This window comes from Montipora foliosa, chromosome 2 (genome assembly GCF_036669935.1).
Source record: "Montipora foliosa isolate CH-2021 chromosome 2, ASM3666993v2, whole genome shotgun sequence".
NCBI classification, from domain to species: Eukaryota; Metazoa; Cnidaria; class Anthozoa; order Scleractinia; family Acroporidae; genus Montipora; species Montipora foliosa.
Genome location: NC_090870.1, coordinates 49,709,522 through 49,727,021, shown reverse-complemented (window position 1 = coordinate 49,727,021; position 17,500 = coordinate 49,709,522). Strand labels below are relative to the sequence as shown.

General features: G+C 39.1%; 1 protein-coding gene across 5 annotated transcripts in view; it reads left to right on the top strand.

The window, feature by feature from the left end:
* LOC137993437 (voltage-dependent calcium channel type A subunit alpha-1-like) overlaps positions 1 to 17,500 on the top strand; it is a 75,132-nt gene that overhangs the window by 33,976 nt on the left and 23,656 nt on the right. For all 5 annotated transcript variants that reach the window (XM_068839284.1, XM_068839285.1, XM_068839286.1 and 2 more), the window contains 12 exons: positions 411 to 444; positions 1,805 to 2,015; positions 4,530 to 4,671; positions 6,243 to 6,378; positions 10,111 to 10,170; positions 11,033 to 11,139; positions 11,302 to 11,404; positions 12,522 to 12,682; positions 13,836 to 13,893; positions 14,235 to 14,335; positions 15,739 to 15,940; positions 16,286 to 16,450. In XM_068839284.1, coding sequence (XP_068695385.1) covers positions 411 to 444; positions 1,805 to 2,015; positions 4,530 to 4,671; positions 6,243 to 6,378; positions 10,111 to 10,170; positions 11,033 to 11,139; positions 11,302 to 11,404; positions 12,522 to 12,682; positions 13,836 to 13,893; positions 14,235 to 14,335; positions 15,739 to 15,940; positions 16,286 to 16,450 — 1,480 coding nt within the window. The remainder of the gene's footprint in view (positions 1 to 410; positions 445 to 1,804; positions 2,016 to 4,529; positions 4,672 to 6,242; positions 6,379 to 10,110; positions 10,171 to 11,032; positions 11,140 to 11,301; positions 11,405 to 12,521; positions 12,683 to 13,835; positions 13,894 to 14,234; positions 14,336 to 15,738; positions 15,941 to 16,285; positions 16,451 to 17,500) is intronic.

Sequence of the window (17,500 nt, the reverse complement as noted above, 5' to 3'; positions counted from 1 at the left end):
ATCTGTGCATGGATTCCGGCTTCATTGACTTCGATGAATCTTTCTATTTTGTTCAAAACTGCGTCCTGCGGTGCTTTACTCGGCAACAAAGTTGTGTCGCCATTTGGATGCGACATATCGTTTCACATCACCAGACAAGTTGCTCAACAGTTATTACACTGGAAAACGTTTTTCCAACTTGTTTCTCTCAATTATCGCGTTCCCTGAACCCGGGCCCCATTGGTGGCAGGCGTGTGTGAGGCGCATGCTCTCACCACCGCACGCTCTACTCCTTCAAGGGTTACAAAGCAAAACCTTTGAAGAAAAACGCTTCACGATTAAGGAGCTTTGGTTAAAATGGTGTAACTCTATTTTTTTTATTTTTCACCTCAATTTAGCTAATGAAATCATCTTTTTCATATTGATTCTAGTACAGAGAACGGAGATGTCGTCCCCATGTCTACGGTGAGTAATTCTGGAAATGCGAGATGTAATGTTTTATGTCAACAAAAAAGCGTGAAAAAAGACTTTCCGCACGCTCAAGGATATTTCTGTTTGAAAGGAAAGGAAAGGAAAGGAACTTTATTTAAGTGTCTAATCTTCAAGCGCCGTAGAGCACTAATCGGGGACACTGTGAATTGAAATTAACAAGTTAACGCAAATCAAATCAAATTTTGGTTTTTGAGGAGAGGGGAAAACCGGAGTACCCAGAGAAAAACCTCTCGGTGCAGAGTACAGAACCAACAAACTCAATCCACATATGACGCCGAGTCTGGGAATCAAACCCGGGTCACATTGGTGGGAAGTGAGTGCTCTCACCACTGCGCCATCCCTGCACCCCGACCCTGAAGCTAGGCTCATTTTCACCAACCTGCTTTTTTTTTCGATTACCTTATTTTAAGTTGTCGGGCTACTTTTCTCATCTTTTGTACTCCTCTTAAAGTCCTGTGGGCTAACAAGCATCCGTCGTGGGGATGGGGTTGGTTTCTAAAAAAATGCGTCGGCGGGTAGTGAAACTCAAAAATGTTGTTTTCTTTTTGCAAACATGTTTCTAATTAACAATTATTCGCCGAATTTAAATTAACCACTGTGAGAAAAAATGAAAATCTTTGAGCTGACGTTTAGACGCTCGAAATGTAAGCTCACAAATCTTTCTTACGCGATTAATTCGCCTCTATTCGAGCGGTTTTTTCAATGACTTCGACCAATCACCGCAAGTGCTATCAGCGCAATGAACCAATCCAATTAAGGTGGCTTACTAAAGTTTTCCGAAGAAAAAAGATCAGGGACCGGTTGCTCGAGGCCTGGTTAGCGCTAACCGTTGGTTAAGAGGTATCAAAATCTATAGGTTTCCATAGTATTTAACGCTGGCTAACCATGCTTCGATCAACCCGGGCCAGGATTTTGAAACCTGTGAAATTAAAGCAACAGGATGTCTCTTCTGAAGCTTTAGTCACTGCAATTAATGTAAAATGTAATTTTACCTAACAAACTTCAGAAGAGACATCCTGTCGCTTTAATTTCACATAATCTTTTTCTTCGGAAAACTGTAGAAAGCCACCTTAAATTTCGTAGAAATTCCACGTCACTTGCTCAAAGCGCGGGAAAAGTCGCGCGTGCAAGTCGCGATTTGTTTTAGTTTCCCTTTTCATTGGTTCATTCCTTTACCTTTTCATTGGCGCGAGATTTTTCAAGCAATCGCTAAGCGTAGCAATTGCAATCACGTAATTACCTTCGACAATCATTTGAAAACTGCTCTAACTCGTTTTATAAAACCTTTCAACGTTTGTTTAACTGGTGTGTTTGTCTCGCTCACTGTTTTTAGTCCCTGGAAAGAAAGATCCAAGCATACAAACGAGAAACAAGTGACAAAGCGGAAGAAAGAAACGGCACAGAGGCCGGTGAGCCTGTGGAAAACAACGCGACAAGAGATGAAGGTGGTAATAGGATAAAACGGAGGGTGAAGATTGGGAGGAGGATGACTGAAGGCAATGGAGAAACCGAGAGAAGGAGAGGAAGAGGAGCAGACGATGAAGGTAAAGGCCACAGGTCGGGCAGGGCCAATGTACTTCTGAGTTATTAAATTAACCCCAGTCGTTCAAAGGAGGGAGAACTTTAATTAACAATTAGACCCTTCGCCCGCAAGGGCTACGGGTCAATAGCCCATCACGAGGCGAAGCCGAATGGGCTTTTGACCCGTGGCCCTTGAGGGGGAAGGGCCTAATTGTTTAAGTATCACCCAACTAGACGGACAGAAAACGCAATAAGAAAGTTAGCAAATGGAAGTTGAAGAAATAATTTTTTGGGAATAAAAGGAAAGAAAGCGTCACACTTTTCGCTACTATTACTAATAGTCCTCTAGCAGCGTAGCCAATTAAAATGCAGGATTTGCATTAGTCCACTAACTAGGTGATACTAAGTTCATTTATTAGCAAAGTTCTCTTGAGGGGGTTTATGGAAGGAACTAGCGTGGAGAATAAAGAATTTATAATATAGCGGAAGTAAAGAAATGTGTATGAAAAAACGGCAATTTTGCCCGTTCCGGTATAGGCAACTATGCTCGCTTAAACATACAGTGCCGGGTAGCTCCGTTTTTAGAGTCACACAGGGGTTCTCTGAAGTGGATCAACCTCAGAAAGGACTCCATTTAAGCCTACTTTGACGTATTTCATAAGGTGGCTCAAGCCAGTTTCAAAGGTTTCAAGTCAAGTTCTTATTACAAGGCTTGAATAGAAGGTTTCGCACTAAAACGCTGTATCACGTATTAGCAATGTTATGGCAGCATAAGAAGCACCAATTGTTGCTGAACAAGACGCGATCATTATTGTGACGTAATAAGTCACCGTGGCAACGGGAAAGCCCTGTAATAACAGCCTTTCTTTTGTCTTTAGTTGCACATGTCTCAAAACAAAGCCGATGACCCCTATTTTTTGTTGCTGGAAAGTGGCCAAAAGGCCAAGATGAAACTTTTTGCAAATTTTAAAAGAATTCTGTACAGCGGATTCAGAGCCACCTTAAATCTGTGATTTTTTTAAAGTGGCTCTGATTTTGCAGTACGTATTTTTTTTAAACTTTGCAAAACGTTTCACCTTGGCCTTCTGATCACTCTCCAGCAATAAAAAAAATGGGGATCACCGAGTTTGTTTTTTGAAATATGAGCAACTAAAGCCAAAATATAGGGTGTTTTTGTTGGGCTTTCCCGTTGCCAAGGTGACATATTACGTCACAATAATGACCGCATCTTGTTCAGGAACAATCGGTGTTTCATTTGTTACGTGATACAGCGTGTAATGACAATCTTTCTAAAGAGAGTATCTCTTCAAAGTGCTGAAACTGGTCCGAGCCACCTGAAATATTTAAACAGAATATCATTGGAAGATAAAACAGAGAACGATTTACTCGGCTCAGGAGCAGGGAATACTAAAAGCTGGACAGGAGCTGCCTCTTAAACATTCGAGAGAAGTTCCTTACCCCAGGAAAAGACGTTGTTGATTCGCAAGACTCTTATAATTATACCAATGTGAAGAGAGGCAATAGTGAACAGCCCAAATAATAAAACAATCCACGAGTCACGAATTCTTGAAAATAGCGCTTAAGGACGGTGCCTACTAATTCAAAGGTATTTTTGCGCGGTTTACTGAATATGCGGGAAAAGCAGATCTTAACAAGTGTTATTGAAATCCAAAAAGAAAATTGAGAGTAACCACGCATTTTTCGAAGATAATTAATCAACAATGTTTGTAAAGAGCTTTAAAATACAAAGCAATGTATGGCGTTCTTTTACAAATTGAAGCTTAATTATCTCTGAAAAATGCGTGGTTACCCCCAATTTTTTTTCTGGATACTAAGATCACTTGCTAAGTTCTGATTTCTCCGCATACTTTTGAACCGCGCAAAAATATCCCCGTATTAATATAGACCACCCATAGGAAATTCGAGTATCTCGAGATGCGCAGAACGTATGCGCAATAACAAAAGTAGGCACAATCCTTAAGTGCCAAACATCGAATGAATCACATAGAACCCTCGAAAAAATAGCTCTTATCGTTTTGGTGAGTTTTCCGCAAACGAAATTAAGCAGTAAATGAAGAGAAGCAATTTTTCAAGAAGGACATTTTTAAAAACTTGAACGACTCTCAATGAAAGCTCAACCACGGACTACAAAAAATTGCAGTAAAAAATAAGGGCACGGTTACTCAGCACTTGCCTGGTGTATCGCTGAGACGATATAAGGACTTTTTGCTGGGCTGCAGTGACTTTGTCGTTTTTATTGGCTAGTATGTAACATGAAGGTGTCACAAAACGATTATTAAAATTAAAGCTTGACCACAGGATACACCGGAAAAGCCCTTTCACCGTGAAAAGAAAGACCCTTTTAATAAGCGTAATATGTGCAGTTTTCCGCTAATGACGTCAAACTTCTTGAGAGTGCAATATCTCGAGAGTGGAATACAGAGGTCTCAGTCACCGTCTGTAAGAAAAGAACTGTTAGGCTCTTGCTCTATGTCAGCGGGTTTCCTCTCACCAAGTTGTTTTTCTCTCTTTTGCAGAAGAAGACGACGGTTCAATAACTCGCCGAAATTTCATGAATGTGCTGAAGACTGGACGTTTAGGGAAAAGGAGACGTGCGCCACGCAAAACCAAGCCTCTAATTAAAACAAAGACCATGTTTATATTTAGTCAAGAAAACAGGTGAGACAAATTGACAAATGATCAAAATCTGATAACTCAGGATCCACGTCTGGAATTGCTGGTTTTCACACACGTGATCAACAGCCATGTTTTTCAACGAAAACAAAAGGAAGCGTTTGCATAATAATAGAGTTAAATTCCCGGAGGATTTGGTCGGGGCACCAACATGGCCGCCTTTTCTTTGTCTAGGGCACCAACATGGCGGTCGTGACGTCATGTGAAAACCGAGAATAAGCCACTAATAATACTCTTTCTTTGTCCCCCCCAAATTTTGCATAAGCATTGTTTTTGTTTTCCTTTGGGACCACTGTAAGTCCAAAGAGAAACTGGAAACAATGCTTATGCAAAATCTGGGGGGACAAACAAAGAGTATTATGGTATTTACCGAAGTGGCCTATAGGAAGAGAACAGCCTAACATTGTAACCTAGCAGCGACCTCGCATTGGTGATGATGGTGACGGCGATGTTGATGATGATGGTGAGCAGCATCGTCGTCGGAATAACCACGCTCAGTGCTCTCCAAAATGATGATGCCTTTAAGGTGGCTGGAACTAGTTTCACTACTTTTAAGGACCTTTTTATTAGAAGGGTTGTCACTACAAAACTATATCACGTAAACAAAATGTTATGGTACCATACGAAACACCAATTCTTTCTTAACAAAATTCGCTCACTATTTTGATGTAAGAAGTTACCATGGCAACATGAAAGCTCTCCAAAAACACCCTATATTTCGTCTTTTCTTGCTTATATCTTAAAAATGAACCAGGCGACCCCCATTTTTCATTTTAAAATAGTAATTAGCAATTTGAGATAGGACTATCTGCAAAGTTTAAAAAAATTGTTGGGAGCCAATTTAGGGCGACCTTAAATTTTCGCAAAATTAAGGTAGCTCTGAATTGGCTCCCAAGAATTTTTTTAACATTGCTGTTACGTGATCTACAGTATAGTAGTTATAACCCATCTAATAGGAAGGTCTCTAGAAGTGGTGAAACTGGTTCCAGCCACCTTAAATTAGGAAAAGAACAATACAGGATAATGAGTTGCACGATTTGTATGATTGACATCACCAAGCGTTCACTGACCTTTCTTCTTTTAAGTGGAGTACTTTGCTGAAGGTCGTTCTTAGTCATTTCTGGATAGTTCCTATCCTTTTTGGGAACAAACGGATACACAAATTCAAATTGATGGCCAAACTCGCCGTGAGCCCTGGCAAAGGACTGGAACTACCCAAGATCGACTGGCAACTAACAGTGAGCGAAATGGGCAGTTAAAAACAAATGCAGAAAAGCTGGCACTGAGAGTCGCCTTGTTCCTTGCCTTAACTACTCTCTTTAAACTTTTAATTATATATATAAGTTGGCCCGATCCTGAAAAGGACCCGAAACAATTTGGATAACTCAAAGATGAAAATTTTCTGATCCTGAGCTTACCTGTCTGCGTTACTCTCCCGTTGTTAGGTTTTTACCGATTTTAAGCGATCTTTTGATACCGCTTCACCAACAAAAATCAGATGTTAGCTTTGGCTGCAACTGCCACTTGCGTTAATTTTTTTTCTTTTGCCTTTGCAGGTTTCGGCGATTATGTCATCGAATTGTCAATTTACGACATTTTGACAATTTTATGTTGGTAATAATCTTGCTCAGCAGTATCACAATCGCCATTGAAGATCCGCTTCATGATCATAATGATTCCAAGAGAAACGAGGTAGTTGTTCTCCTCTCGATCCATGTCCAGGCTTTTCTTTCACTGCGCTCGTTAGTTGTATTAGTGCTTTCCACCAATCGACAAGTTCATTGTTGTAAATGCTACTTTTCTCTGCAATCATTACGTTGTAAGATATCAGCTAGGACCAGATCCAACTAGGATGAAGCTAAATTAAGAAAAGAACTTGAAGATCCTCGCACTCATAGATGGAAATAAACAATTGGCCACGCTTTGAATCCTTTCGAAATCAAACATGTCGGATGAAAACATGCCTTACCAGATGTTACTGGCAAATTTCGTAGCTTGTTTAGAGCTTAACCCTGCTGTATTCAACCTTTAATATCTTGGTTTTTTGGCTTTTCGTATGAGAAAAAAATCTGTTGTAAGCCATTGGTTCTTTCAAGATCTTATAGTGCTGGAGCGGGAACCCCATATCGAAGCTCAAGATGATTTTGGAACATATTAAGTAAGCCAAAGCGAAGGTCATATCAAAAGAGATTTCTTTAAGCATAAAACTGGAAAAACGAACGATAAAAAGGATAAAATCCAACGTTTCGGAGTTGCCATGACTCCATTATCAAGGAAAAATTATATCAGACAATGCGAAATTACAGTATTGAAAAAGGATTTTTGGCGCGAAGAATTAACAAAGGTGCGAAGAATATAAAAATGCTCTCACACGAATGGAGTCTGATTGCACGTTGAGATTTGGCTTTAAAGCTCTTATGACAAGACGATCTAGGATCGTAAGTCGGGCTGTGGCCACACGCGTGCTGCTAAGGATCATGAGCGTTGTGTAGTACTAAAAAAAGATGTGTAATACATGGAAAGATGTGCATGTCTCAAAGAAAGATCACGAAATTTGTAATCACACTGGCAAAAACAACATGCATTTCGTCATGAAAACATTGCTGACTTGATGTCCGATCTCACCCATAGATCACTTGCTTGTAAAGCGCATTTGAATATGCCAATAGAAAATGCACTATATAAATTCATTACCATTACTACCATCAACTTCACAAATATCAAGACTATTGGGTAAATCTGCACTTGTGAGGTGTCTGTTAATGCTCAGGTGACGATAGAATTTGTTTCCTTGGTAAGCTATGCGTTTCGGATTTCCAATAACTACAAGACTTTGCTCTTGAGTAACACATTGCATAAAGCCCCACAGCACAGCATTGTTTACAAGTGCAGTTGCATTGTCCTCTAACACTGTTCACTGCAGTTATTTCATATGTACTAATATGCAGCCCTCTGAGTTCATAATTGTCACCGAGTGAGTGTATAGCCTGGAAATACTGTACTAAGTCCTTAATGGATGGTACTTCTAATAGTACACATGTACCTTGGGGATGGCTTCTACCATATTCATCTCTTGCATGAGAATCAAAAATCTTATAACCTCCATTATCAGTATGATAGATACTAACACAAATACATCCTATTGTCCGAATAAATGAAGAATAATTTTGTGACAAGAGTGATTCAAATGCACTGTCTATAGGTATACTGTACTGATATCCCTCAATAATTGAATCAGTGTTATGTAGATTACCTGTGTAGCTTTCACTATAATTAAGCTGGTTATTTTTTCTCAGACATAGCAATCACAGCTGGTAATTCTGTTTGCATTAAATACACCTTCCCTGTACTTTGTGACAGAGTAGAATGCAATTCATTACCCATTTTCATAACTTGTACCAGGTCATTACATGTATTAATTCCTTTGATATTATTATAAATCAAAGCATGCAAACTCGTAGCAATGCATTGTTGCCCGGCATTCGCATCAAAAACTGTAATATCACCTTGACTATATGGTGCCTTTACTGTCAAGGTTGGATCAATATTATTCATTGGAGACCCAGGATTTGTTTCCATGTCATTACATAGATTTATTTTAGCACAGCATCATCTATGATCACCATTCTTGAACAAACTCATTGGTCCACAGCATGTGTACAACACTTGATATTTCTTCAGATTTACGCGTTTTCGTGTTCCAGTGTATTTTCCAAAGCAAGTCAAACGTACTGTTTGACGAAATTTTCGTCGAATAGAAGATGGCTTTTTCCTCACTTTTTCAAAAGAACCGAGACTGCCAATTATTCGCCTTCTTTTCATTTGACTACTCGGCCTCCAACTGATGTTAACATGAAGTTTTGACGACAAAGGAGTTATCTTAAGAATCTTTTTCCACACAAATACCCTCAGTTTTCTGCTTTTCTGCGACAGACGTTTCAGCTTCTTCACAGGAATCCTCCTTGGTTCGCGATCACGACACCTCGACACATGGCATTCACGTACAACACGGTTATGATTACAATACACAAATTTAGCATAAGGAGATCTCAATTCCTCTCTGTATTTTATTTTCACTACGCCATCATGTTGATGATGTACAAATAGCTGCATTGCCTCCCCTAATACATCACATTTTCCCAGGACATTCAACATTGTTCGTGTTGGTAACGCAATCGTATTACAACATGCGAACGTACATGATTACACAGAAAACTAATGCAGTACAAAGAGAAATTGATAGAACTGATAATTCACTTGATACATTGTACAAAATATATGAAATAATGATCATGACAGTCACAAAATTAAAGAAGTTACTTGCATCTTCGCTTCGGTAAGTGACGGCTTTCTTGTTGTCGTAATGTTATGCTGATTATCAAATATCAGAAATATCAGCTTGCACCCGCCAGCGTCAAAATTTCGAGTAAAGTTCCTTAATGTACTTCTGTCATTGCTAGTCATAGTTTGCATTTATTTTGTACTCAATGAGATACCTGTAATGTATGCCTACCATCACTGAGAATCACCTATCGAAGAGAAATGGAAACGAATCGGAATGACCATTGAGCCTTCACTACATATCTGCGGTATTGCCCATTGCACGTGACGGACATTTGCGAAGAAACTAGAGTCGGTCGCCCGACTAAGAAGCATTTCGTGCACTAGACAGTCAAATTTGTTTCTGCATTCCGAAACGCTTTAGCAGGTCCTGAGGCATCGTCCCGTGCACATTCTTGTAGTGTTTGACAATGGCAAAGGATTGTTGTTTACGTCCTTTTACTCGATTATGTAAATGCGAGGTTGTTTACATTTTTCAAACTGGCAATGGCTTTAAATCCCGCCGGAAAATAACACAGTCGTGTCTCTTTCGAGCATGCGCATATTGTTCAACCTACGACACTGCATGTCATTCAGCGTTTTAGTATGGACAGTTGAAAACGCTGTGAAAACGGATAGTGTGGACGAGAGTCGATAGAACGCATTAGTGTGGACGGGGCCTGCACCCGCCGCACGTGCCTTTTACATTTTGATCCATTTCTTCATCGTTCTCGTCCTAGCAAAACCGCGTGAAATGGCCAAATTTAAAGCTGGAGAACGCGAGCACCTGCGAGTCTTTCCGAATATAAAATGTAAATCTACTATTTATAAATTAAACCGGAATATAATTATAGAAAGAGATTTTAAGAGGAACTTCATGTGCAACCTTGGGAACTCTGCAACCCTGGAAACGTGGTTGCGTCATGAGCTCACGTTCTCACGGACTTCAAATTTCGTCATTTTTCCACTTGCAGAGCGTCAATCAACGGCGATCAACCAAATCAACGCTGTGGAACACGAAAATAATAAGAAAAAAGAGAATGTAACCAACCTGAATGGCTGATCTCAATAGCACACTGACATCTTCTAATCTTTGTCTTGCAGGTTTTGATGTATTTTGACTATGTTTTTACGGCAATATTTGCTTTGGAAGTATTGATTAAGGTGGGTAATACTCGAGCGCCAAGTTTTTGTAGCGTTTTCAGTCTTTTCAATAAAAGTCACGTCATGGCGGCCATATTGGATAACACAAACAGTAGGTCTTTTATTAGCTTCTTTTGTTCGTCGTGAAGCATGTGCATATTTTGCCTTGCCATTGTCATCTGCGCAAAGTGAAGAGCTAACACTCGACATGCCAGGTCACAGATCTTTCTTACGGTTTAATTTGTGTTATAAAAACCAAGTAGGCCATTTTACAGTTGTTTGCTCAGTGACCGAGCCTGTGAATGGCTGCGAGGCGGCCGGTGACCTTGTATTGACACAGACTCATTGCTTTTATCATGTAAATTCTGTTGTTGTAATACTAATAGCCCACTTTCGATATATTAAAATTCAGTCCTAAACAAAAGGCATCATTTCGAGGCTCTGGGGAATAAATAAAGGGATTTGTATGAGTTTATTCCCCAGAGCCTCGAGATGATGCCTTTTGTTTAGGACCGAATTTTAATATATCGAAAGTGGGCCATTAGTCTAAATTAATATTAGAAAAGGTAGCGCAAAAGTTTGTATCACCGGCGGCCTCGCTTCCATTCTTAGACCAGATAACTTAGTTGCAACTGCAAAATGGTCTACTTTCATGTGACATTCCTCACCGACGCAGCACCACAGTTTAGAAACTGACCCCTTTCATTTCTCTAGAGGTTGGTTGCAAACTACCTACAGCCGGATCTTCCACTGTCTTCCGTGAACATTGAGCCGTTTAATTTCCTGGGGATAATTTTGGTCGACAACGTGGTCGCCATCTTTAAACGTCACTGAAATGCACTCTTTTTGACAGGCCGTCTCATTGACCATTTCCTTTGCATAGGTTGTGGACATAGGGATTATTCTACATAAAGGAGCTTATTTTCGTGATTGGTGGAATGTTATTGATGCTTTGGTAGTTTGTTTCAACATGGCTTCTCTAATATTAATGTAAGTACATTTAAAAATCGGTTCTTTATAGCAAAGCAGGACAATTGCCACCTGAATGAATGAATGAATGACGTATTTCCTTAAGTCTCCTGTTTGCTCAATGCTAGACCATTCCGCCCAACAGACTGTCTACTTAACACTTGCGAGTTGTTTTTTCTTTAGTCATACCGACCCCTCTGGTGAAAGTGTATCGGAGATCAGGGCTCTTCGCGTTTTCCGGGTACTCAGGCCGTTCAAAGGCGTCCATAAAATCAAGAAATTACAGGTATCTCCACAATTTCTCATTTACTTGTGAGAGACTATAGTTATCTTTCAACAAGAGCGTAAAGGCTTGTTTCCATATCATAGCAGACGCAAATATACAAATATACTTCTGCGATCGTCTGCGATCCAGCGATCGTGATCGTAGACGATCGCAGAAGATAGAACCATGTTCTATCTTCTGCGATCATATGGAAACCAAATTTCTGCGATCTGCGATCTGCGATCGAAACGTATCCCATAATATTTTAAATTCTGACTCATGATTCAAGGCTTTAGCCACAAAGCCCTAATGTTCGTTTATAGCAACGCTTATTTGTTGTAAACATGGCTGGCATTGAACATGGTAACGTTACTAACGAGGAATTTACGGAGGAAGTTGCGCGGTATGAGTGCGTTTACAACCGTCACAGTAAAGATTTCAAAGACAAAAACAAAAAGGCTAACAGTTGGGAAAAAATTTGATTTATCGGCGGCGGAGGCAGAGATCAAATTCTGCAACATACTGAACTGCGTATGGAGTGCGTATGGTCGTTATCTGAAGCGGTTGAAGACGATACCTTCTGGGTCTTCATGAATATTTTTCGAACCCAAAACCGATGTTTCCTTCGGCTTTGAAGCTGACGATGTCGTCGCTTCAGGACTAAAAGAAGAAATAAATTTGCTTGCAGCAAAATTTCCTCCTCGATGTCCGCCATGTTGTTTGCTGCGATTTTCCCGCGAGCGCAACGCACGTGTACATTTGACATTTCTGCTGACCGAAATGTATGGCTCCAGTCGGCTCTGCGATCGTTTGCGATTATATGGAAACAGCTCTCTTTGCGATCGTCTGCGATCATATGGAAACCAGCCTTAAGAGCACATGCAAACTTTATATAACTAACAACGCGCGAGCGTTTTAACGGAAGTTAGCTTACACATCCTAGGTAAATGCGCATCTGCGTTTTCCAAATGTGAGGATTACGTTTGCGTTTCTCATTTACTTTCTATGTTGCTTTTTGGCCTAATACTTAACGTTTGTGAGCAAACTACTGGGGGAAAACTTGATTATCTCTCAGTAATTTTAGAGTTGTATCCAATTGTATACCAATCGTCCAGCTTGTTTCTCGTTGTTACTTCAGGCAGTGTTCCGTTGTATGTGGTACTCGGTGAAGAATGTCGCAAATATCCTTATGATCACAGTACTTTTCCTGTTCATGTTTGCTGTTATGGGCGTGCAACTATACAGTGGAAAGTTTCAAGGCTGCAACGACCGTTCGAAGTTAACGGAAGAGGAATGCAAGTAAGACTTCAAATGTTTTTGCTAATAGGACATTTGCATGATGACGCCGTTTGGCTCAAAGTACCAGAATCCTTCAGGTTTTGCTTTCTCATGCTAATTAGAGCTATTGTTATTTTTAGCCCACTGGGAATACAGAATTTAAATAACAAAAGAAAAATCATCATCATCATTTAATTAATTAATTTTAGATACAGGTTGAAATGATAATCCTGCGCAACCCGCAGGTAGCAGAGCTAATCGAGGCGTGTTGCATTTTTAAGTCATACGTAAAATTGAAGAAGTGAACAAAAATAAAAGAAATAGAAGAAAAGAGAGAGAAACATAGGAAGAACGAATAATAATTACAACATATTACATCAAGTTACAGTTTAGTTAATTTACATACTTTTCCATGGGTGCTTCATCGTAAGTGTCCTCGGCGTGAAAAATAGCAAAAAAAAAAAAACATTTCTCGTATTTTCATTTTAAATTGCTTTTTTGGCAGTTGGCGTACTTGGGGTGGCAGACAGTTCCAAACTTTGGCGCCGAAACGTGTCGCTGATTTATGTTGTTAATTAAGTCGGGAATATTGAATATAAAATTACCAGAAGAAGAAGACCTAATTTTATTGGGATGAATCAAACTCAACTTTCTAAATAGTCTAGAAATATTTTAAGGAACAGAGTTGTCAGAAATGTCATACATTAAAGTGGACATAGTCTCAAAATAGAGCATATTTATAGGTAAGATTTTAGAAGAGATAAATAGAGGAACCGCATGAGTTCGAGGCTTCGAGGTTTCCCCTCTCCTCAAAAACCAACATTTGATTTGAATTGTTCTGATTTCAGTTGGTTTGTAGTCTCCCCATATAGTACAGCACTCGTGCTCGGCTAAATAACCTTGATAAAGTGACTACCATTATTATTATTATTATTATGATCATCATCATCATCATCATAATTAAATAACCCCCAAAATGAACTGTATTATGGGATTGGTGAAAATAGCGAATTATATACTCCACAAAATCACTCCATCGCCGTTTCCATAGCAACTTCCGTATTGCAATCTATAACCTATTTATGCATTTGTCATTGACCAATCAGAAACGCGCATATCCTTTTCAGTATTTAGCAAGTGGAATAACGGAGATTTTGTTTGATTATCTTTACAGGGGCCAATATTTTACTTTCAAGTTAGACAAAAATAGCCAACGGCTTGAGATTGACGAGGTTTGAGGATTCATAAAAAAACTTTTATACACCTTTCAGAAAGGCGACCACCTTTAAGTTCTTTTGTCTTTATGTTAATTAGACCTACTGGCCTCATTTTGATACAAATATTCTTTTGAAATTTGCTCGTCGTAGCGAGGCTAGAAAGGCTTATTAGCATTAAAACAAAAGAATATTTTATTTGGCCGCCATTTATGAAAGTGGTCTATTAGCAACGATGTTTCTTTAGTGTTGAATTTACAACATCAAACGGTGTCGTTCACAGAGGACAATGGTTTATTCTTCCTTTTTCACTGTTTCATGCGTAACTTGTCTAAGCGGCTATTATATGTATTTCTTAGGTGAAGAACCGCTCTTGGAAAACCGAACGACTCAATTTTGACAATGTTACTAGCGCAATGTTGACGTTATACACCTCATCCACCGGTGAAGGGTGGCCAAGGTAAGCCTTGCTTGGGAGTTGGTGGCGTGTCGTAATGACAAGAGGCTGACCGAAGTCGAAGGCAAAGGTTCCTTTTTTCTTTTGCTTCTACCTTACCTTACGACAGGGAAGGGGGTGGGGGCGCTAATCCAATCTCGTTGCATTCACAACTTGTCCCCAATAATACTGGTACTCATTTTTACCCACCACGAATGGATGGAAAAGCTGAGTGAACTTTGAAGCGCTTGAACTGGGATGATAATTGTTGTGCCAACGGCTATCCCATGAGTAGGCTGACGATCCAAGAGTACTTGAAAATCTAACTCTTTAATATCTCGTCTTACTGTACTCTGATAATCTGACACCTTTTGAAACTATTGGATAGCTGTACTTGAAAACTCCAATTGAACTCGAAACTACTGTAGATGCTGGATACTGAATACTCTTTGGCAGATACGCCCCCAATTCAAATTGGCGTCATGTGGTAACATGACATGACAATGACATCACAACTTCTAACACAACATAATAATAATAATAATAATAATAATAATAATAATAATAATAATAATAATAATAATAATAATTACCGCGCACCGGTGGCTCAGTTGGTTGAGCACCATGCGGGAGGTCGTGAAGTTATGAATTCTGACTTAATGAGGAGCGGAACACAAAGGTTTTTAAATAGGCGGCCTTCGCAAAGGTTACCCAAATAAATTTCTCTTGCATGGCCACTCTTTCGTATTTGAGCCCTGGGTTTTGGGAGACCCTGTAGGTTTCCAGAGTGGGTCTGTGACTGGACAGCTAAATAATAGATGATACAACATAAACAATGCACCTAGCCTTGATAACAAAATACGCTACAGGTCGCAGAGACCAATGAAAATAGCAGTCTGGATTAGGTATAGGTGTACTCTGGGTTTTCACTGTTGTCGAAAATTGATTTTTGAAAGTGCTTGTACTCTCTAAGCAAACGGCCTTGATGATCAGTCTTTTGGAACTCTTCCGGTAACGCAATACTCGGGGTATTTTCTCTCTGTGTTTTTTCGTGACTTATTCCAAGTACAAGTTATAGTTATGCAAACCCTCGAATGCGTCTCGGATTGGCATAACTGTCTCGAATTCTCCCAACTCCCCCTCGTGTTTAGATGAGGCTATGGAAACACGGAAAACGTTGGTTGAAAGTGGGCCTTTAAGAATAACAATGATCTTTATTTGAGTGTCAAGTTTTGTAGCGTTGCGGCATAGTACATAGAAATCAAATCAAACATTGGATTTTAAGGAAAGGGGAATTGTACTAAGGGAAAAACCTTTTTCTTGGAGCAGAGTAGAGAACCAACAAACTCATATTACGCCGAGCCTGGGAATCGAACCTGCTTCAGTATTAGGCTGCTCTAAGGACTTTTATTCTGTTTCTTTGATAGCATTATGCAAAGAACTATGGCTACAGGAAAGGAAGACATGGGTCCGATCGAAAACAACAACCCTGGTTACGCCATTTATTATATCAGCTTTGTTGTAGTCTTCTCCTTCTTCTTTCTCAACATCTTCGTGGCACTGATCATTCTTACATTCCAGGAGGAAGGTGAGAGAGAAATTGCAAGCTGCGAACTGGACAGGAACCAGGTAATAATCCCACCTTCTCTCCATGACTTAAAGCGCGTGGTCCACTCATCGAAAAAAAAAAAAAAAAAAAAAAAAAGAAATTTTGCCCTGTTGTCACAATGTTTGTTTGAAGTCTTGAAACAGTAACAACCATTAATTTCGCAGTTGGCCCCGTATTGAAAAACCGAAAGAAGTTGAAGAGAATTTCGGAAATTGCGTGCATATATTGTGGAAGATGAATTAACATATAAAAATCATTAACAATAATAGCAATCGTCTTAACGGTTGTATGTTCGGCATATAATTTTAGCAGGAGCCTGAGTCAATCTCTTCGTACTACTGACTTTGTAATTGTTTTTCGGACAGCGTGACTGTATTCAGTTTGCTTTGACGGCTAAGCCTGCACAACGTTACATGCCCGTTGACCACAAGAGCCTCCAATACAAGATATGGACCCTGGTCATGTCGAAGAGGTTTGATGCAGTTATCATGGTGCTGATTGCACTCAACACTGGAGTCCTCATGTCGCAGGTAAAGACGGTGAATACATAAATAATAATTATAATAATAATAATAGTAATAGAGCGGTTTTCAATTGAGTGTCGAAAGTAATTAGATAATTACTTTGGTTTATGATTACTTCACTCAGTGATTGGTTCAAAGTTCTCGCGCCATTTTTTCATCCAATCAGAAGTGAAACCAAAACCAATTGTGGCTCGCGCGTGCACATTTTCCCGCGCTTTGTGTCGGCTACGTGTAATTACTTCGAGTTTTGATTGGCTACGGGATTGTCTCCGTCCCTTTTGATTGGCCAAAGTAATTACTTTGGTTTTGGTTTTACGACACTCAATTGAAACTCGCTCTAATAATAATAGTAATAATAATAATAATAATAATAATAATAATAATAATAATAATAGTAATAATAATAATAATAGTAATAGTAATAATTTCGCAAAAAAGTGGTTGAAAGTTATAAAATTCAAAACTATTTACAAAAGGTCATATATAAAAATCACAATATCTTCCAAGTACATATGTCAGATAGTACTTAAAGAAACTTATTTACAATAATTAAGAATGCGTGGTAAAAATGTACTAAGGGAAAAGAAAGGAAAATGTAAACAGACAAAACAATTTAATAGTAATAATAATAATTCTTATTATAACTTTATTAAAGTGTCAATGGATTTAGCACAAGAGCACTAATTGGAAACACTAACGAAATTAGTTAGAGCGAGTTTTAATCGAGTGTCGTAAAAGCAAAACCAAAGTAATTACTGTTGCAAATCAAAAGGACTGAGACAATCCAGTAAACCAATCAAAACTCTAAGTAATTACACGCACGCGCGAATCACGATTGGTTTTGGTTTCACTTCTGATTGGTTGAAAAAATGGCGCGAGAACTTTGAACCAATCACTGAGTGAAGAAATGCAAAACCAAAGCAATTCGCTAATTGCTTTCGACACTCAATTGAAAACCGCTCTAACACAAATTAAATCAAATCAATCATTGGTTTGTTAAATTTTTCTTTGACCTTTTGCTTTAAATTAAGAAACAAAATAAAATAAAATAAAAAA